The 22,817-nt window shown below is 36.5% G+C and overlaps 2 protein-coding genes across 8 annotated transcripts in view; both read left to right on the forward strand.

Annotated features, from left to right (window-relative positions):
* LOC149132649 (uncharacterized) overlaps positions 1 to 707 on the forward strand; it is a 28,556-nt gene extending 27,849 nt beyond the window's left edge. Inside the window, exon 2 of the mRNA XM_089363323.1 lies at positions 327 to 707. Coding sequence (XP_089219449.1) covers positions 327 to 707 — 381 coding nt within the window. The remainder of the gene's footprint in view (positions 1 to 326) is intronic.
* Positions 1 to 22,817, forward strand: part of LOC106881403 (golgin subfamily A member 7) — a 99,983-nt gene that overhangs the window by 19,389 nt on the left and 57,777 nt on the right. For all 7 annotated transcript variants that reach the window (XR_016244251.1, XR_016244250.1, XM_089362556.1 and 4 more), the window contains exon 2: positions 17,401 to 17,495. The gene's annotated coding sequence lies outside the window, so the exon portion shown is untranslated. The remainder of the gene's footprint in view (positions 1 to 17,400; positions 17,496 to 22,817) is intronic.

Consider the following 22,817-nt stretch of genomic DNA (forward strand, 5'->3'; position numbering starts at 1 on the left):
AGATCAAGCAGACAGGCCTGAAAGAAGAACAGCTCTAGTAACTAAGGAGCTAAGGCATCTTAATATTGATATTATAGCTCTTTCTGAAACAAGATGTTCAGATGAAGATCATCTTGTCGAAAGAGCAGCAGGTTTCAAGTTATTCTGGATTGGAAAGCCAAAGGGAGAGAAAAGGGAAGGTGGTGTCAGGTTTGCAATTAGAAGTGATTTGCTAAAAGACCTAGAACAACCACAAAGCATAAATACATGCTTACTGAAACTCCGGATCCCTCTTTCTTGTGGACGTTTTGTAACTGTTTTCTCTATTTATGTTCCTACACTTTCAGCTAGTGAGGAAAATATCCATGCATTTTATGAGGAGCTTAAGTATTTTGTCAGTCCCTTTGAATGAGAAGTTGGTTGTGCTTGGTAACTTTAATGCATGTATTGGTAGAGACTTTGATGCTTGGAATGTACTTGGGTGTTATGGAATAGGAAAAGTGAGCAACAACGGGTTGCATTGCTACAAATATGCTCTGAGCTATGGTTGGTTGTTGGGAATACTTACTTTCATCGGAAAGCTGACTTACAAGATTTGTGCAGTCTTAGAGTATTGTGAGGTGCTGATTGTGATACTAATCACAAAATGGTTAGGGCCAGGTTCAAGTTCAGGGTTTGTAACAAGGTTCGTAGTGCTGGTGTACGACTACCAAAGAAAATTCATGTAGAGCAGCTAAACAACCACAAGTTTTGCAGTTGTTTCAGTAGAGATGCAGCAATATTCATTTTGAAGGTTCATGGCAATCTTTCCATGATGGAATATATAAAATGGGATCAGAGGTGTTAGGTTTTAAGAGAATACAATACCGAGACTGGTTTGATTCTAATGATATGGTGATAAATGAGCTTTTAGCAACAAAGAGGCCCACTCATGAAAAGCTTCTTGACCCAAATGTTAAGAACAAAGTGCAACTAGAAAAGTTGTACAAATCTCAGAAAGCAGACTTGCAAAAAAAACTCAGGTGGTTTAACCCTCTCATTACTGTTTTTATTTTGAGGTGCTCTGTGTTTCTTTCAATTATTTTAAATATAACAAAGAATTTAATAAAATAACTTAGTTACCATTAAGCTAGTGTTAGGAACATCATAAGTTGTGACTAAGGTTTGGTGGAAGATTATTATTCAAAACTTATGAAAACAAGACATTTGTACTACAGAGCCAGAGCCGGTTTCAGCCGGGTTAGTAACGGAAAGGTTAAAGACATTTGGTGGAGAAATTTGTCTAAGGAAGTACAGGTAGCCTATGACAGGAACAACATCAAAAGTTTCTATTGTTTATTGTGGCAAGCTTTTGGACCACAATCTTCATCATCATACATTCCCTTGAAGTCAAAAGATGGAAATGAGGTTATTAAAGAACCTTTTGGAATAATGGGTAGATGGAGAGAACACTTTGCAGATCTTTTCCACAATCCATTTGTAGTAAACATGGATATCATAAACAACTTTCTGCAAAGAGAGATAGTGCAACACATGGATGATACATCTTCCATTGAAGAAGTAAATTTGGCATTATGTAAACTGAGATCAGGTTAAGCTCCTGGATTGAATGGTACTACAGTTGAAATTCTGAAAGCAGGTGGGGATCATATTTCATCTGAAATTTATAACCTGCTAACTCAAGTTTGAAATGAATCTTCTGTGCCACAAGAATGGATAAATGGCATTCTAATCTCTGTATACAAGAGTAAGGGCCCAAAAACTGTGTGTGGTAATTCTAGAGGGATAACTCTTCTGGCATATACCGAGAAGATACTTTCAAGGGTTATGTTAGATAACCTTGTTGAGAATGTGTGTCTACATGTGATTCCTGAAGAACAGTGTGGTTTCAGATTTGAGTGAGGAACAATGGACATAATATTTTCTGTGAGGCAGGTTCAAGAGAAATGCTTAGAGGAACAAATGCCACTATACCAGGTCTTCGTAGATTTAACTAAGGCATTTGACACGGTAAACAGGGAGGCACTGTGGATTGTTTTGTGTAAACTTGGTTGTCCAACACATTTTGTGAGCATTTTTAAGGAACTACACAGAAACATGAAAGCTCGGGTAGTCTTTAATGGTGAGCTATTTCATGGATTTTCATTGGTCAACAGTGTCAAACAGGGAGATATTCCTGCCCCTACACTTTTCTCTATTTATTTTGCTGCATTACTTTGGCATGCTTTCAAAGATTGCAACAGGGGAATCGGAATCAGATTTCGGACATCTGGTTATATTTTTAATTCAACCCAGTTTAACTGCAAAGCAAAGACTTTCAAAATACTTGTTAGAGAATTACTTTATGCTGATGATGCTGATTTGTTGGCACATTCAGAGGGAGATATGCCACATTTAATAGACAGATTTTCCACTGCATATGTACATTTTAGACTCACAATTAGCTTGAGGAAAACCAAAGTAATGTTTACTTCTGTGCCAGGACAAACATATTCTGAACCAAACATTTTTGTGAATGGAACAAGGTTAGGAGTCGTTGACACCTTTGTTTACCTAGGAAACACACTGTGAAGAGATGGTGGTCTTGATGCAGAGATATACTATCGAATAGGGAAGGGAAGTGTTGCTTTTGGAAAGCTTGAAAAGTGAGTATGAGCGAATAGAGGTATTTCCCTGCAGACATAAATGTGTCTATAAAGTGTTGGTATTGTCTGCACTTCTTTATTCAAATGAGACACAAGCATCACATAAAAATAATGCTGGAGAGATTTCATCAAAAGTGCCTCAGACATGTCTCAGGAGTTAAGTGGGAATGTTTCATACCAGATACAGAGGTTTTGCGCATGGCACGTTGCAGCTCAATTGAACAACATGTTATCTTGGCTCAAATGAGATGGACTGGACATGTCATTAGAATGAAAGACGAGCTTTAGCCAAAGCGTCTTTTTTATGGTGAGCTCAACTCTGGTAAGCAACCACAACATAAGCTGAGGAAAAGGTATAAAGACTGTGTGAAGGAAAACCTGAAGAAACTAGATATGAACAAAAGTGATTGGGAAAATGATACTCAAGATTGGAACAAAGTGGAAAGGTGCCGTTAGGACTGGTTGTAATGCCTGGAAGAAAAAGATGATCCAGCACTCTGAACTTAAAAGGGCCTGTCACAAAGGAACAATTGGAACTGTAATCAACAGTGAACATTGGATATGTATTATATGTGACCATGTTCTGTTGTCAAGAGCAGGATACACGAACCATATGAAGTCACATGAAAATCATAATGCCTGGATAGGTAATGATCTTAGACACCAACCACCTCTTACAACTTGTCAAAAGACTTGTTAGACAATATCTGGACTTAAAAAACATTTACTAGTTTACAAAAACATTCCTTCCGAATCAGATTCCCAAGGGCAAAGATATAGAAGAAACTAGAATAATATCTATCACTTGTGTTTTAGCCTTTTTGTTACTGTATTTATTTTGAGATGCCCTGTATTTTTTTCAATTACTTTAAATATGACAAAGAATTTAGTAAAACAACTCAGTTATCATTCAGCTAGTGTTAGGAACATAAATTGTGACTAAGGTTTGGTGGAAGATTTTAATTCAGAACTTATGAAAACAAGACATTTGTACAGTTCTATATTTAAGAGATGAGGAATTATTTACATTATTTACATTATCTACAGTTACATTATCTACATTTGACGGATATTCGTCCTCATCTTGTTTGTTGTTAACACAACGTTTCGGCTGATATACCCTCCAGCCTTCGTCAGGTGTCTTGGGGAAATTTCGAACCTGGGTTCTCATTCCTATCGATGTTACTATTATTATTATTATTATTAATCAGGTCACTGCCGTGAATCGAACTCGGAACCTTGGGGTTAGTAGCCCGCGCTTTTAACCACTACGCCATATGCCCGTGGGCAATTATGGGGTGAATTTTAAGGCTTATAAATCTATTATTTTTCTATCCTTCCTCAATACCGGTTCCCATATGCTATTCATATCTGCACTCGGTCTGCTTAGGAGGTGGTTGTGTCCTAGCATATGTGCTGCTTCTTTTAGTTTTCGTATTTTCCAGTGTTGTTCCCTGTCTATTATTTTAACTTCATCCCACAGGGGGAGGTGGTTTCCATTTTTCCATACATGATCAGCTATACCCGATTTATCGATATCTCCTCGTGTCACAGCTTTGCGATGTTCTTCTACCCTTATTTTGAGGGGGCGACATGTTTCGCCTTTGTATAACCTACCACAGCTGCATGGGATGGAGTACACGCAGTTTTTGGTCATATTCTCTTCTGTTGGTGGTTTTACCCGAAGGAGATATTTGCGAAGTGTTGTATTGCTCTTGAATACTGCCCTGATGTCATATGGGCCGCATATCTTTTGTATCTTTTCGGAGAGGCCTTTCACATAGGGTAGACAGACTGTAGACAGTTTATTGGTTTCATCCTCTCTTTTCTTCATAATTGGGTAGTTGTTTCTTAATAGATTGTTACTGAGCTTGATCATTTCCTCGTGGTGGGTATCACGATCGCTACTTATATTCTTTGCTCGGTGTTTTAGGCACTGAGCAATTCCTCTCTTTACACTGTATGGATGGTGGGAATTGAAGTTAAGGTATCGTCCAGTGAAGGTTGGCTTGCGATATACGGATGTCCTGAATCCATACTCGGTGCGTGTTATTAATACGTCCAGGAATGCCAGCTGATTGTTCTGTTCCTTTTCCATGGTGAACTGTATGGATGGATTTATTGAGTTCACATGATCTAGCAGCATTTGGACATCTTGCTGGTGGGGCCAGAGAATAAAGGTGTCATCAACGTATCGCAGCCATAGGGTTGGTTTTAGTGGTGTTGATCCTAAAGCCAAATTCTCGAAGTATTCCATGTATATATTGGCTATTATCGGTGATAATGGCGAACCCATAGCTAAACCCGCTCCTTGTCGATATATATCAGTGTCCATACTGAAGTAGGTAGTTTCTACACAGAAAGTCAACATTTCCATCAAGTTTGTTATTGGTATACTAGTGCGTTCTTTTAGATGGGTGTCTGTCACTAGTTTTTCTTGCAACATTTTCAATAGTCTTGACTCTGAAAAGGTTGCAAGACGTAACGAAAATTTTAGGAAAATAAAAATAAGAAATAAGTGGAAATTTTAATGGTGAGTGTGTTAAATTTTAAGGCACAATAAGAAAATGACTCTCTCCAGACACAACAGAATATGCTTCAACACACAAAATCACATAAAAAATCTTGCAAACCAAATCCCAAAACGAAATATATATACATATATATATATATATAAAAGACTTAAATAACATCTGCGTTTGACTCCATCTCTTAATTTATATATGTATATATATATATATATATATATATATATATATATATATATATATATATATATATACACACATATATGTATGTATATATCTGTAAAAATATGTGGCACTTATTCGGTAGCCATGATAAAGCTCCGAGTTTCGGATGCTGGGGTGGGAACCCACGCCAGCATCTCTTCAGTTATCCACGGATAACTGAAAAGATGTCGGTGTGGGTTCCCACCCCGGTATCCAAAACTCAGAGTTTTATCATGGCTACCGAATAAGTGTTACATATTTTTACAGATAAATTCCTCTATTTACATAATATCGAGGTCTCTTTCTTTCTTTTGTTGTCCTTTCTATCAATATGTATGTATATATATATTTACCAGTGTAAAATTACTTCCGCTACTGATGTCTTTTTTTATATAGGTAATTCTTCTCAGTTATCTAAAAGAATTTCTAATCATTACTCTACATTTGGGGATCCTAATAAATGCAACAGCACAGGGCTTAGTCAATTAATGTGGTATCTAAAAGACCATAATAAACAATTTAATTTAGATTGGTTGAGTCTCTCAATTTCATTCCCATATGATGAAGGAAAAGAATTCTGCCAACTCTGTAATAGTGAACTATTTTCTATTCTTTTTTCTAAGAATCCTCTTGGAAACACATTTATAGAGCATGCTTATCAATGTAAACATTGTCAGAAACATACCTTTAGTTCATATAAGTGATATCTACCATTCTATATAATTTGAACATTGATTTTCTTCTAACATTTACTTCCACTAGATATATCTATTTCCAGCCTTTAAGCTTTTATTTTAATTCACATATCGCTCTATATTTCTCCTTTATTGGTTTTCTGCTTATTTCTTTCCTTTACCCTTTCTCTTTCTATAGGCTACCTTTGACGTTATATCTTCTAACGTTTTTTTTAAAAAACTTAATAGAGTTCTGTTCATCATTATACACACCCATCACATTCTGTGAAAATGTCTTATTGATGAGTTTCGTTTCTTTCTTTCTTTCTTTCCCTGATGAGAAGATTACATTGTTTTACACCATTTTATTCCTTTGGAATAATATCAATGTTGCCTTCAAAACATGTCGGAAGTAAAAGAATTTGAATAACACCTGCGTTTAACTCCATCATTGTCGTTGTTTAACGTCTGCTTTCCATGCTAGCATGGGTTGGACGATTTGACTGAGGACTTGCAAACCAGATGGCTGCACCAGGCTCCAATCTGATCTGGCAGAGTTTCTACAGCAGGATGCCCTTCCTAATGCCAACCACTCTGAGAGTGTAGTGGGTGCTTTCACGTGCCACTGGCATAAGAGCCAGTCAGGTGGTACTGGCAACGGCCACGCTCAAAATGATGTATTTTACGTGCCACCTGCACAGGAGCCAGTCCTGCGGCACTGGCAACGACCTCGCTCGAATGTCTCCATTTATTTATTTATATATATTCATCATCATCGTGATGAATATATATAAATAAATAAATGGAGACATTCGAGCGAGGTCGTTGCCAGTGCTGCAGGACTACAAAACATTTCACATCAACCCAGAGTTTCTACCTTTACAAACAGGGTGTTACATCCTTATTACTTGTGTGATTTTTTGCTGTTTATTTATTTTTTCAATGCTAATTGTTAACAAGGGAAAAATACACACATCCATTTATATATGTGTGTACATATATATGTGTGTACATATATATGTGTGTACATATATATGTGTGTGTGTATATATGTGCGTATATATATGTGCGTATATATATATATATATATATATATATATATATATATATGTGTATATATATATGTGTATATATATATATAATATGTGTATATATATATGTATATACATATCACTATCATCATCATCCAGTGTTTTAAATCCCAGCTTTGTCTCCGTTAACAGGGGTAGCTGAATCTACCTCAATGCTATAGCAATTGAGGTATGCAGGTGCAGCCCACCCCAACCTTTGGACTGGCTGTTGCCCATTCTCCTTTGCTACCATAAGGCTTTTTTGGAGCTGGATTTTCTATGGGGAGCCCTTGCTTATCCCCAACCTCAGTTTTTAGACATGAGTGGTCCTGAGACCAAGGCTTCTACCATGATTTTTAAGAAATGTGGTGGAAAACTAGCTCAGGAAGGCAAGGATGCTACTCCCTGAGACTCCTTTCAGAACCCCCCTACATAGATGTGTGTGTGTGTGTATATATATATATATATATATATATATATATAATAATATATATAAATATATAGATATATACATATATACATACATATATGTACATACCTACATCTATACGTATACATACATGCATATATGGGTACAGGACATCAAAAAAACGTTAAACACAATAAGAAACGAAAACAGAAAACGAACTTTTTTCGAACAACGTAAAAAAACAAAGAGAGAAACAAGACATGCAACATAAAGAGTATATCCCTTCATCAGTTGTCTCTGTCCATCTACTCTACGTTTCGAAGGCAAGGACAATATGCGACTTCATTGGAACAGTCCTTCCCACAAAGCAAATTAAATAAAATTTGGAATTTTTTGCAGAGGGTGAAAGTGTTAACAAGAACAGGACAGTGAGAACAAGACAGTAAAAACAATAAAAACAATAAAACTTACTTGGAAAAGGATGCTTGGCGTTCGATCATATAATAATATAAATATATAGATATATGCATATATCCATACATATATGTACATACCTACGTTTATATGTAATTATACATGCATATATGGGTACAGGACATCAAAAAAACATTAAACACAATGAGAAACGAAAAACGAAAACATAAAAACGAAAAACGAAGACGTAAAAACGAAAACAGAAAACGAGCTTTTTTCGAACAACGAAAAAAAACAGAAGCGAGACATGCAATATAAAGAGTATATATATATATATATATATATATATGTGTGTGTGTGTGTGTGTGTATATAATGTAAGCTAGACGACAGGTATATTTAGCCAGAGGGGAAGCAGATAAGAAAAGATTTGCCAATGTTCTGCGCCGTGAGGACCATAGACTTGAGGTATTTCGTATTGCAAGACAGTATAGGAGAGGGAATAGTGATGTCGTAGGAGAGAAATGTGTTCGCATGGATGATGGTACGCTTGCACTAAATGAGGCTGCAAAGAAAGAGGTCTGGAGATGTCACTACGATAGATTGCTCAATAAAGAGAATGAATGGGAGAAAGAGAGTCTGCCGTATCTCGACCCAACAGAGGGACCAGCTATCCGAGTTGACAGTACAATGGTAGATAAAGCAATTAAGAGTATGAAGACAGGGAAAGCACCCGGCCAATCAGGAATCACTGCAGAGATGCTCAAAATATCTGACAGTGTCGGCTATAGCCTAGTCACCCGTATTGCGAACCAGGTGATACATGAAGGAGTCATACCCAATGACTGGTGTAGCAGCACCATAGTCAACTGCTACAAAGGTAAAGGTGACGCTTTAGATACAAATAATTACAGAGGTATCAAGCTGTTAGATCAGGTAATGAAAGTCACGGAGAGGGTCATAGCCCAAATAATTAGGGAGGGAATCAATTTAGATGAGATGCAGTTTGGGTTCGTGCCAGGTAAAAGCACCACTGATGCCATATTTCTGGTAAGACAGCTGCAGGAGAAATACCTAGCCAAGGATAAACCTCTGTACCTGGCTTTCATTGACATAGAGAAAGCCTTTGACAGGGTCCCCCGATCTCTTATCTGGTGGTCAATGAGGAAACTTGGGATAGAAGAATGGTTAGTGAGAGCTGTGTGAGCCATGTACTGTCAGTAAGGTGATGGTTGGAAATGAGTACAGTAATGAATTCCGGGTAGAGGTAGGGGTCCACCAAGGTTCTGTCCTCAGCCCCCTCTTATTTATCATAGTCCTCCAGGCGATTACAGAGGAATTCAAGACAGGTTGCCCCTGGGAGCTCCTCTATGCTGATGACCTTGCACTAATTGCTGAGTCACTATCAGAACTAGAGAAGTTTCAGGTGTGGAAGCAGGGACTAGAATCGAAGGGCCTTAGAGTCAACCTAACTAAAACCAAAGTCCTAATAAGTAGGAAGGTAGATAAAACACAAACCCCTTCAGGTAGATGGCCCTGCTCAATATGTAGAAAAGGTGTAGGTAGTAACTCTATAAGATGTACCCAGTCCAAGCTATGGACACATAAGAGGTGCAGCAATATCAAAGGCAGGTTAACTACGAAGTTAATTTTTGTATGTAGCAGATATTCAGGTGCAATAAACACTGTAAACAAACAGGAAACAACTAGAGGTAGTTGATAGTTTCCGCTATCTGGATGACCAAGTTAGTAGTGGGGGTGGGTGCACTGAAAGTGTAGCTGTTAAAATAAGAATAGCCTGGGCAAAGTTCAGAGAGCTCTTACTTCTGCTGGCGACAAAGGGACTCTCACTCAGAGTAAAAGGCAGACTGTATGACGCATGTGTACGAACAGCCATGCTACTTGGCAGTGAAACATGGGCTGTGACTGCTGAGGACATGCGTAAGCTCGCAAGGAATGAAGCCAGTATGCTCTGATGGATGAGTAATGTCAGTGTGCATACCCAACAGAGTGTATCTTGAGAGAAAAGCTGAACATAAGCATCAGTTGTGGTGTGCAAGAGAGACAATTGCGCTGGTATGGACATGTGGCGAGAATGGACGAGGATAGCTGCATGAAAAAGTGCCACACCCTAACAGAGTTGAGGGAACCCGTGGAAGAGGTAGGCCCAGGAAGACCTGGGCTGAGGTGGTGAGGCAAGACCTTCGAACATTGGGCCTCACCGAGGCAATGACTTCTGACCGAGACCTTTGGAAATATGCTGTGTGTGAGAAGACCCGGTAAGCCAAGTGAGACCTAAATCCAAGGCCTCTGCCAGGGGTGTAGCCAGCCCACTTATGCGTACCTTTCCTTCATTGGACACTAAACTCCGCTTGCGAAGACCTGTTGAGGCAAGTGAGCTTGGCCGTTGCCAGTACCGCCTGACTGGCCTTCGTGCTGGTGGCACGTAAAAGCACCCACTACACTTTCTGAGTGGTTGGCGTTAGGAAGGGCATCCAGCTGTAGAAACTGTGCCAAATCAGATTGGAGCCTGGTGTAGCCATCTGGTTTCACCAGTCTTTAGTCAAATCGTCCAACCCATGCTAGCATGGAAAGCGGACGTTAAACGATTATGATGATAATGATGATGTGTGTGTGCGTGTATATATATATATATATATATATATATATATATATATATATATATATATATATATATACATACACACACACACAAAGTATGGGGATTTAGTTTAAAGGTGATCTAAACTACTAGGTATACACTGGGTAAATGCTGTAATGGATTACTAGGACTCTAAGGTCATAGCCGAAATGGGAGTTATGGAATCATTGTAGATTTCCAATATAACATATCTATAATTGTTAAAGAGGACAACAAACATTAAAGCAAGACAAACGGCTCAAGTCGTATACATTGTTATAATAACAATTGTGTATATATACATGTATATATATATATATATATATATATATATATATATATATATATATATATATATATATATATGTGTGTGTGTGTGTGTGTGTGTGTGTGTGTGTATGCATGTATATATATACAATATACAAGAATAAGGGCAGGGAATCGTCAATTAATAATAGAATTAATAATTAACAATTTTGCCAAGTAGTTCAGTATGAAAAAACCTTTATCGGTAAAACCATTTATCATCATAAATATACAGGGATTAGCATTGAGTTGCTTCTCCAACATACTGAAAATTTAGAAATAGCAGTCAAAGAACTACTGATTCTAAACTACAAATTTTTCTCTAAACGGATGGCGATATTTATGGCACACATAGAACAAAAAACCGGAGGGAAAGGCATAAACAAAACAAGTCTTTAGTCTAAAGACTTGTTTTGTTTATGCCTTTCCCTCCGGTTTTTTGTTCTATGTGTGCCATAAATATCGCCATCCGTTTAGAGAAAATTTGTAGTTTAGAATCAGTAGTTCTTTGACTGCTATTTCTAAATTTTCAGTATGTTGGAGAAGCAACTCAATGCTAATCCCTGTATATTTATGATAATTATGTATATATATACATGTATATATATATATATATATATATATATATATATATATATGTATGAATAATAACAATAAATGGAGCAAAACGCATATAAATAAAAGTTCCTTTAATTCCTACATATGTTTCAAAATATATGTGTACACTACTCCAAAGAAGTAAGAGCTGCTGGAATTCCACATATATTCATCATCAGGGAACCAACATATAGAAGCAAGACAAATGCGAAATGATGAGGTAACTTACAAGTTATAATATTATATGGCCAAGTAAGTGACCGATAGAAGTAAGAACGCTTGTTTACATAAAGTTATAAAGGGAGGGGGCTGTAAACGCTATACTAAAGGTTTAAATTAAATGATTAAAATGGTGGGGAGGGCAAAATAAATCACAGTAAAGTAAACTAAAGTCGTAAGCTAAATGCTAATTCAAAAGTGGAGGAAGGGAGAGAATCAAGAGAGTTCTTCAAATATAAAAAAATTTTATCCTTAAGAAAAATCTAATAACATACTAATACAAAGTGAAGAAAGTAAATATAAAAAATAAATAAAGCATCATAGCCTAGTAATATATTAACATATTTACATTGTCAAGGTTTTTTAAACTGAGATAATCTATATATATAAAAATGAGAATTTGTGTCTGTCTGTCTGTGTGAATCCCTAAAACTCGAGAGCTACGCAACCAATTTCATTCAAATTTTACACATGCCTTACTTAGGGTTCCAGTTGTGTTTTAGTCAAAAAAAATTTTAACTTCTTGCAGAGTTCGAGCCCACAGCAACATAATATCTCCTCCACTATTTAAGTATTACGTGTCAAAAGTGAAACAAAAACACTCATGTCAAATACTTTCACTTCAAAAATGAAACTATTCTACTAACTGAAACAATCACATTTCGATACTGTAATGACAGATACTCTCAGAGAGAGAGAGAGATGTATATGTATACATATAGATGTATATGTACACGTTATTCCACTAACTGAAACAATCACATTTCGATACTTTCAGAGAGAGAGAGAAAGAGATGTGTATGTATACATATACATGTATATGTACACGTATATGCATAGATATATATATATAGATATAGATCTATATGCATACATGTATATGTATACACACGTGTAGATGTATATATATATAGATGTACATGTAATATGTACACATATATACATATATATACATGCATACAGATATCTATACATATATACACCCATCACACACAAACACATGCACACAAGCACACACATTAGTCATTTGTTTTCTTATCCAAAACTACGTCAAAAGTACTGAACGGATCTTTATGAAATTTGGAAATTATATTCTATGTATAACGGCCATAACTCCCATGAAAATTCATATATTTTTGATGTTGATGAAATTTTAACCTGAACATAACAGATGAGCATTATTTGTAATTCAACGGTACAACAGTGTAAGACTACCCTTTCAGATATACTTACATTGTGATTTCTGCAATGTGGTGCATAAATTGTCAAGTAAATGAGACGCATCTTTGCCTCCACTGATTCACTTGCAAAGTGTTGAGTAAAATTATTTCGTTGCAGACCTCCTTTGGGTCTTTTTATTATCACTGCGACACACATAGTCCCCAGTTGGTAACATTGATTTCAAGGCCCTCCTAGATGAGAGACTGGCATTCCACTTAATGTCTATATTCCATGCTGGCATGGATTGGAGAGTTATTAATGTAGAAATATGGTATCGTAGCTACTAACAGTTGAGGGTTGCGTAGTCTAGACGGCGTTTTTAGATTTCATTATTCTCTTTAACCCGGGCAAAGCCGGGTATTTCTGCTAGTATTAATATATATATATAAACTTACATATATATATGTCTATATATGTGTGTGTGTGTGTGTATATATATATATATATATATATATCATCTTCATCGTCGTTTAACGTCCGCTTTCCATGCTGGCATGGGTTGGACGATTTGACTGAGGACTGGTGAAACCAGTTGGCTACACCAGGCTCCAATCTGATTTGGCAGAGTTTCTACAACTGGATGCCCTTCCTAACGCCAACCACTCAGAGTGGACTTTGAAATAAATGAATGAAGTGGCTAGGACATGGGAGCACAGGACTTTGTAATTTCACATAATTCTGTAAGGTAATTAACATAGCAATATAAGACAATTATAGAATAGCTAAGATTATGTAAAATTATACATAACTCTATTTAGGGTATAAAGTGATCCAATGTACAATTATTGTCACATCATCATCACTACAACACAATGCAGTTGAGAAAGACTACCATGACTATCAACATCATCACCACCACCACCATCATCATCATACTCTCCTATCATTTCTCTTTTCATTGGATCAGGTGATGAAAGTTACGGAGAGAGTCATAGCCAAATTAATTAGGAAGAGAGTTAGCCTAGATGACATGCAATTTGGTTTCGTGCCAGGAAGAAGCACCACTGATGTTATATTTCTGGTAAGACAGCTGCAGGAGAAATACATAGCCAAAGATAAACCTCAGTACTTGGCCTTTGTTGACTTGGAGAAAGCCTTTGACAAGGTCCGCTGATTCCTTATCTGGTGGTCAGTGCAGAAACTAAGGATAGACGAGTGGTTTGTGAGAGCTGTACAACCTATGCACAGGGTCGCTACCAGTAAGGTGAGGGTTGGCAATGAGTACAGTGAAGAATTCAGAGTACAAGTAGGGGTTCATCAAGGATCGGTGCTCAGTCCCCGCTTGTTCATCATAATCCTCCTGGCAATAACAGAGGAATTTAAGACAGCTACCCCTGGAAGTTTCTCTATGCTGATAACCTTGCTCTTATAGCTGAATCACTACCAGAACTAGAGAAGTTCCAGGTACAGAAGCAAGGTCTAGAATCGAAGGGCCTTAGAGTTAACCTAGCAAAAACCAAAGTTTTAGTAAGTATGAAGGCAGACAAATCACAAATCCCTTCAGGTAGATGGCCCTGCTCAATCTGTTGAAGAGCCATTGGAACTCCATAAGATGCACCTGGTGTAAGCTTTGGACACATAAAAGGTGCAGCAATATCAGAGGAAGGTTAACAGGGAAACTAGCTTTTATATGTAGAAGATGCATAGGTACAATAAACGCTGAAAATGTGCAGAAAATTGACCCCATCAACTGCCGGTGGGGCAAGCTAGAGGTAGTAGATAACTTCCATTATCTAGGTGACCAAGTTAGTAGTGGAGGCAAATGCTGTCAGAGCATACCTGTGAGAATAAGATTAGGCTGGGCAAAGTTCAGAGAGCTCCTACCTCTGCTGGCAACAAAGGCCACTCTCTCTCTCTCTCTCAGAGTGAAAGGCAGATTGTCTGTTACCTGTGTGCAAACAGCCATGCTACATGGCAGTGAAACATGGGCTGTGACAGCCAAAGACTTGCATAGGCTTGAAAGAAATGAAGCCAGTATGCTTCACTGGATGTGCAATGTCAGTATGCATTTTCAACAGAATGTAAGCATCTTGAGAGAACAGTTAGGCATAAGAGGCATAGGATGTGGTGTGCAAGAGAGATGACTGTGCTGGTATGGTCATATGATGCATATGGATGAGGACAGCTGTGTAAAGAAATGCTTATCTCTAACTGTGGAGGGAACCTGTGGAAGAGGTAGACCCAGAAAGTCATAGGACAAAGTGGTGAAGCATGATCTTTGAACTTTGAGCCTCACAGAGGCAATGACCAAGACCTTTGACATTATGTCGTGCTTGAGAAGAAGACCCATCAAGCTGAGCAAAATCACAGTTGTAGCAGATACTGGTGTGTGTGTGTATATATATATATATATATATATATATGTATGTACATACACACACATATGTAAAATACACTTTAAAGAAATACAGTTTCCCCAAAATTAAACATATCTAATATAATAAATGTGAATGTCAGTGTGTCACACTTTTTCAACTTTACTCCTAGAGACTTTGGTCCAACATATCATACCATTTTGGAATCTGGCTGACTCCACAAGTAAATTAAAAACTTTCTGGGCCGAATCCAGACCTGTAATCCTGAAATTTTAGATTCCTATGTTTTCATTAGTGCGATTATTATTATTATTATTATTGAGTGCAATTAGTAAATGCCTTACATCTAAATTTATTGATGAGAAAGTAAAAAATATGCTACTCTCCAACATGCCCATTGAAGTCCCCAGCCACAAGTTTTTTTTATTCTCTCTCTCTCTATTTTTTCTTATTCCTTTCTGTTGAAGGGCGTAGGCTTGAAACATAAAAGACTTTCTCACTTTCCCAGGCATCAGACTAATAGACCTGCTTGTTATTCATACACCTGTCTTTGTCTTTTGTTTTTCTGTAAATTTCAACTATATATATATATATCAAATGAATGTCTTATAAAACTATTCTTCACATACCAACAATCCAACACACCTCCATCATCAGCTGCCCCATGGATGCCACTATGGTTTTGACACCTGGGCAGTACCATTCAAACCAGCATTGTTAGCAGTACTAAAATAAGTGTTGTTTTGGAACAAACATACCTTAGATATTACCACATTCATTCAATCTTAATTCTAGGAGGGATTAAACACTAACATTATTAATTAAACTACAACAAAGAAACACATTTACCCTATGTACAAAAACAATATCGGTAAATTAATGCTATAAATAAACCAGTTACTAATTCCTAAGTTATCCAAATAAATAGCAACCTAGCCCTTGAAGTCCATGCAGATAATATCCCCACCAGTTACATAGATATACCAAAACAAACATTTAAAAAACCCAAATCCTTTCTTAATTGTTAAAACTATATCTAGAAAAATATCTGATGACACACTTAGATAAATTAGATACTTAATTAGTTTCTTTTATCCCAAATTCAAGAGTCTATTAAAAACAAGAGATACTTATTAATAATTCATTTTTAAAATTATTTTTCTCATTTTTAGCCGTTAGGAAATAATCAGATTACAAACATCATTGCTTATAGGGTTTATGGATACCAAATAGACCTTCTCCAGGTTTATTTATATCAAAAATAAATATATAATTTTATGTTTTTGTTTTGCAAGATTCTTGATGTGAAATCATGTTGAAACAGATATTGTTATATTTGGAGATGGTCATTTTGCCAATAAACACATGTACTACTGCATGTGTTTATTGGCAAAATGTAAAAATATATATTTTGGATGAATTTGGTGCAGGTGTAGCTCTATGGTTGAGAAGCTTGCTTCCCAACCATAGTCTTGATTTCAGTTCCACTGTGTGGTGCTATGGTCAAATGTAGTCTTGATTTCAGTTCCACTGTGTGGTACCACGACTTTTTTTGTTGACCTTGGTTGACCAAAGCCTTATAAGAAGTATTGATAAATGGGAAGTGAAAGAAATCCATCTTGCATGTGTGTGTATTTGTATATACATATGTGTGTGTGTGTGTGTATATGTATTTATGTTTATACGTATGTGAGAGTGCACGCATGTGTGTCTACCCTTATCTTGACATCATGATGGTTGTAAATGAGCATCATTGTACAACCAATGATGTTTATTGCCAATCTACCATAAAAAACATGCCTGACCACAGAGATTTTACCTTACCTGGAAATAAGTGAAGACATATATAGCAGGATGGGTATCAGGTTGTAGAAAACTTGCCTCAACAGTCTCACCCATACAAGCATGAAAAAGTGGATGCTAAATGATTAGAAACAATTGTGTGGGTAAAGTAGTAGAACACTTCCACATTTTGAAATTGGGCTAATCATACCAACTCTTATGCAAATGTAAGAAATCAAGTACCTGAGTGACAGACCTATGTACTAACTCCCTAATTATGATTACTTATCCTATGTAAAGTATCTTTTCTAGTAATCTATTTTTACATGACATAATCAATATATTCATGATAAAAATATTGTTTTTACATTTTGTCTTTATTTTCATATGCTTACAGGTTTTGGACTGTCATTAAATATACAACATAAACAATCTGAACTAAATACTGAGACATTTACTCATCACCCCACTGTCTTGCTGCTTTTCTCAAGTGTAAGTTATCTTAAGGTTCTTTTACCATTTGATCATGTGAGTATAACAAGATCATTTTGTTGTGTGGCAAAACAATTTTACTGTGTCTTATATCACTTTAGCTTGTAGTAGGTGTTTATAGAGAAGTTATATGTGATAGTCTATCATCTTCTCACGAAGAAAAGTTTTCTCTCATCTGTATAATGTTAGAGTTTGCAAACAAATCGAAACGGAAACTGAGTAACGGCAGTGGCAGCAGCGGAACAGCGCTTGTTGTTTGATGGTAATTTCTTGTTACGGTTTTCTGTTGAGTGTTTATGTTTGCCAAAGAGTTATAATGGCTTTGTAGAAAGCGTACTTTAACTTGGATAAAGGACTCTCTCTTTATCTGACAACAACAAAGTATGTATAAACAAAGAGTAGGCAACTGCTTGTGAATACTAAGTTCTTCTTTGGTGTACAATGTACTTTCAGCATAGACAAATTGATATCAACAAGTTCAAGATAAGAGCTAGCTGAACTCCAAGATATAAGACAATCTCGAGAAGAAACTATGGAAGCTGAAAGTTCCCTTGGTCAAATGTAAGATCAAAGTAACACTCGGTGATGTGTGACAAGATGGAAGAGAAAATAGTGATTTTCAACATAGAGGAGCCTCTATGAGACTGTCTATTGTGAGCAATGGATCAGATCTGTGTATAAAGTAACTAAAAGGAAGATGGCATTGTACAATTCATAGAATAAAGTAATTAAAAGGAAGGTAAAATTGTACAATACATAGAACCATAAAAACTAAAAGACAGGCCTAGAAAGATTGGAAAAAAAGGGAAAGATCAAGATCTTCTTAGCTAAGAGCAAACCACTATACCTAGCAGTCATCAAGCTGAAATTAAGATTTGCTAATGCTCTACAATGAAAGGATCAGAGGTATGAGGTGTTCTGTGTTATAAGACTGTGTGTGTGTGTGTGTGTGTGTGTGTGTGTGTGTGTGTGTGTGTGTGTGAACGAAAGTGTTATTGGGGAAAACTTTTCCTGAACAACACAAAGAAAAGATGCAAGAAAATATTTCTCTGAAAGGTTTTGAATGAGGAGAATGTGAAAGAGAATAGGGGTCTGGGATCTTTTCAGTTTGGCTGCCAATTTTTGAAAATTTTTAAATTTGGTAGTTTTCCAAGCTGAATCTCAGAAAATATTTCACTTTTTCCAGAAAAAAAAAAGTTATAGGCGCAGGAGTAGCTGTGTGGTAAGTAGCTTGCTTACCAACCACATGGCTCTGGGTTCATTCCCATTGTGTGGCACCTTGGGCAAGTGTCTTCTACTATAGCCTCGGGCTGACCAAAGCCTTGTGAGTGGATTTGGTAGATGGAAACTGAAAGAAGCCCGTCGTATATATATATATATATATACATATATATATATATATATATGTATATATATATATATATATATATATATATATATATATATATATATATATATGTATGTTTGTGTGTCTGTGTTTGTCCCCTCAACATTACTTGACAACCGATGCAACTTAGTGATTTGGCAAAAGAGACCAATAGAATAAGTACTAGGCTTCCAAAGAATAAGTCCTGGGGTCAATTTACTCGACTTAAGGCGATGTTCCAGCATGGCCACAGTCAAATGACTGAAACAAGTAAAAGAGAGTAAAGGTTTAAAATTTGACAACTTTCACTCAGTCAGAAAACAGGATTTGGAAGCTGTCATTTTGCATGTGACAGCATGTGTTGTCAACTGTAAACAAATGAAATACTGGTGGAATTCTGCTTTATGTGTGCCATGTAACCCCTCGTAACTTTTTTTATTTTTTAGAATTTTCAGAAAACGTTTGCAAATTTGTATTCTACACGCAGGAATTTATATGATTATGCTAAAACCAAAACAAAAACTTTGGGGGTGCATGATTTAAGGCTTATTTGGCTGTTATTTTTAGCACATTTGATCACCACCTCATTGATTAGAATATATTTGTCAACATGTGCTTTCTTGCAGACAAAAGAGTTCTTATACTTGGCTTATTACTATGGAAACTGGCATGAATGTGTCTGGCTTACGATTAGCTGAAATTACTCAAAATTCACAAACTCTTTATTTATTGATTCATGGCAAAAAGGAATTTTAAGACATTAATTAGCATATAAAACTATCATTACATCGAATATGAAATCAGTTCGAACAGAAATTAAAGAGATTGATAATTGGCAGCCAAACAAAAGATTCAATGGCTGTCCCAGTTAGAACCAACTGAGGATCTGGCTATTAACAGCTGTAAAGTCAAAAGCAAGATTAAGGAAATGAAAGCAAGAAAAACAACTGTATTATCAGAGATAGTTGCTGAGACGCTGAAAATATCAAGCGAAATTGGATCTGCACATATCACTTGTTTAGTCTATGAAGTAGTACAGAGAAGTGTCAGACCCTATAATTTGCATAGGACTATGATCAACTACTATAATTAATATAGTAATATCATAATGGTGAATGGGCATGTGCTGAGGAGGGAGCAGGTTCTGAAGAGGGTGCTAGAGTTCGAGGTAAATGGACAGCGAAAGCGAGGTAGAATGAGGAAAATGTGATGGAGACAGGTGGAGGAGGAGATTGGGAGGGTTGGTTTGAGAAGGGAGGATGCCCAAAACCGGGCAAGATGATGTGAGGGTGGTTGCTATGGCATTGAGGTAGATCCAGCCACCCCAGTTAACGGAGACAAAACCCGGATTCAAAATGATGGATGATGATAATGACAAAGGAGATACTTTAGAAAGAAGCGAGTATAGAGGCTTCAAATTGATGGAACAAGTTATGAAAGTAACAAGAGAATTAACTTAGATGAGATACAGTTTGGGTTTGTGCCAGGATAATGACATTCTTTCTGTCCTCTTTTTAGTGAGACAACTACAGAAGTTTTTTAGCTAAGAACAAGTAGTATTCATCAACTTGGAGGAGAATCTAAACATGGTAACATACTCTGTAGTCTGGTAGTTGGAAATAAAACTAGGTGGTTTGTGAGAGCTATGTAAGCTATATACAGATGTGTTGTACACGATGAAAGTTAACAATGAGTCCAATGAGGAATTTAGTAGGTATATACTTGGGCTTAGTTTCTACCTCACACTTGTTTACCATGGTTTTCCAAGTCATAACAGAAGTTTAAGGCTCTGCTGTCCTTGAGATCTTCTGTATGTCAACCACTTCTCATTTGAATCTGTCAAAGAATTAGAGGAAAAATTACAAACATACAAGTAAAAAAAAAACCAAAGTAAACCTCCCAAAGATGAAGTTTTAGTAAACTTGTTAGAAGACAGATCTTCTGCGATCTGAGAAGTAGCCATTCTCAATATGCAAGAAAAAGTTGGTAGGAATTCTGTACAGTGTACCCAATGAAAATGCAAATTATGGAACCATGGATGCACAAGTTATGCAGTGGAATCTCAGGTAGGTTGAGAGCAAAAGATTATATGGTAGAACTCCTTCAAATGCCTGGAAGGCTCTCAAAGAGTGCTTGACAACTTCTTTAATTTAGACCTTTAGCATTTAAACTGACCATCTCTGGCCCAAGCCAACCTGATCTGGCTTCTCCCCTATCCTATGATGTCATTCTAAAAATAAACAATCATATTATTGAAATTTCAATGTTAGAAGATAATGCATGGTTCATCTAAAACAGTTTGAATAATTAAGTCTTATATTTGAAAGAGTAATCTGAATAATAAAGGGTTAAATGATATAATTAGCAGTAGAGTTGCTTATTCTAAAAGTATGGTAGCTAAAGAAAGAATTGTAAAAGGGGCTGTTATCTCTGCTGGCCACAAAAAGATTCTCTGATTGTATGATGCTTGTGTATGAAGTGTAAGACTTCATAGTAGTGAGCCATGCACACTGAACATAGAAAATATACAAGGAGTATGTACTCTACTGCAGTGGTTCTCAACCCTTTTATTTAAATGAGTATTCCCACAGACTCCTTTTAATATGCTTATCCTTATGTATGTGTATGTATATATGTGTGTGTGTGTGTGTGTATATATATATATATATATATATATATATATATATATATATATATATCATCATCATCATCATCATCATCGTTTAACGTCCGCTTTCCATGCTAGCATGGGTTGGACGATTTGACTGAGGACTGGTGAAACCAGATGGCTACACCAGGCTCGAAATTTTGAATTTAGTTCACGGACCCCAGGTTGGGAACCACTACTCTACTGATGTATAATGTTAGTGTGAACAAATGGCAAACCACAAATATGTTGAAAGAAAAACTGAATATATGTATTGTGCAAAGGAGGAAGCTGTTTCCATGCTGGACTGGGTTGAATATTACTGTTAACCTAGACAAGTGAGGGACAATATCTCATATGTACCTTCCATTTTCCGTTTGGTTTTTATGGCTGGATGCCCTTCCTAACACCAAATTCTATAAAGGGTATACTAAATGCATTTTATTCTGACACCAGCCCTGGTGAGATTGTCTTGTTCTCTGTAAGATTAAAAATTCTTCATCTCTATACATTCATTTCTGTTCATTTGAAGCAATATAACAAACATGAATAAAAGAAAGAGCAATGACTGAAGAGGTGACAGAAGAGAGTATGATGGGAGAAACTGAGATTGGTGTGTGATGGTGGTAGAGGAAGGAGTGATAGTAGCCACATAATTGCTGGTGAGAGAGATCTCAAGTGATGGATACTAATAGAGATGATGCATTAATGCAAGAGAGAGTGACCTTGGGGTAAAGAAGTGTTGGCTAGCAGCATAGAAGGGTGATAGTATGGTATATTTGAATGTGGACAATCCATTTTCACACAGGTAGTATAATGAGAGGGCAGATGAGTGATAAGAAACCATTATTCTTGTTTAATCCCAGGTCAGCTGTGATAAAGCAGATTTATAGTTAGAGAATTTCAACCATGACTATCCATCTTATTTTTAAGACATTATTCAGTGTTTCTGCCTTTTTAAATGGTACAGTGTAGTTTTTTGGGACTAGTTGCTATTTATAGTAAGTCTGGTAGCCTTATAGGAGGCTCCCTTGTTATTTCAGAGTTCTTGTTATTGTCTGTAGTCTTTTGAGAAAATATTATGATTAAGGGTGTTGGAATGATAGAATTAGTAGAGTGACAATAGTACATATCTGTATGTAAATGATTTTTGAGTGTGATGTTAAGGAAAAATGAAAACTAATTCCATTATCATAGGAGTATTTTAGGCTAGATATAATAGCAAAGAACCCATTGATATGTGGATAAATGAGTGTAGGGATCTGAAACATACTAAGATTATTAGAACGTGAGTCAGAAAGGAGCTCAT

The sequence above is a fragment of the Octopus bimaculoides genome, chromosome 14, assembly GCF_046866305.1.
Source record: "Octopus bimaculoides isolate indiv1 chromosome 14, ASM4686630v1, whole genome shotgun sequence".
NCBI classification, from domain to species: domain Eukaryota; kingdom Metazoa; phylum Mollusca; class Cephalopoda; order Octopoda; family Octopodidae; genus Octopus; species Octopus bimaculoides.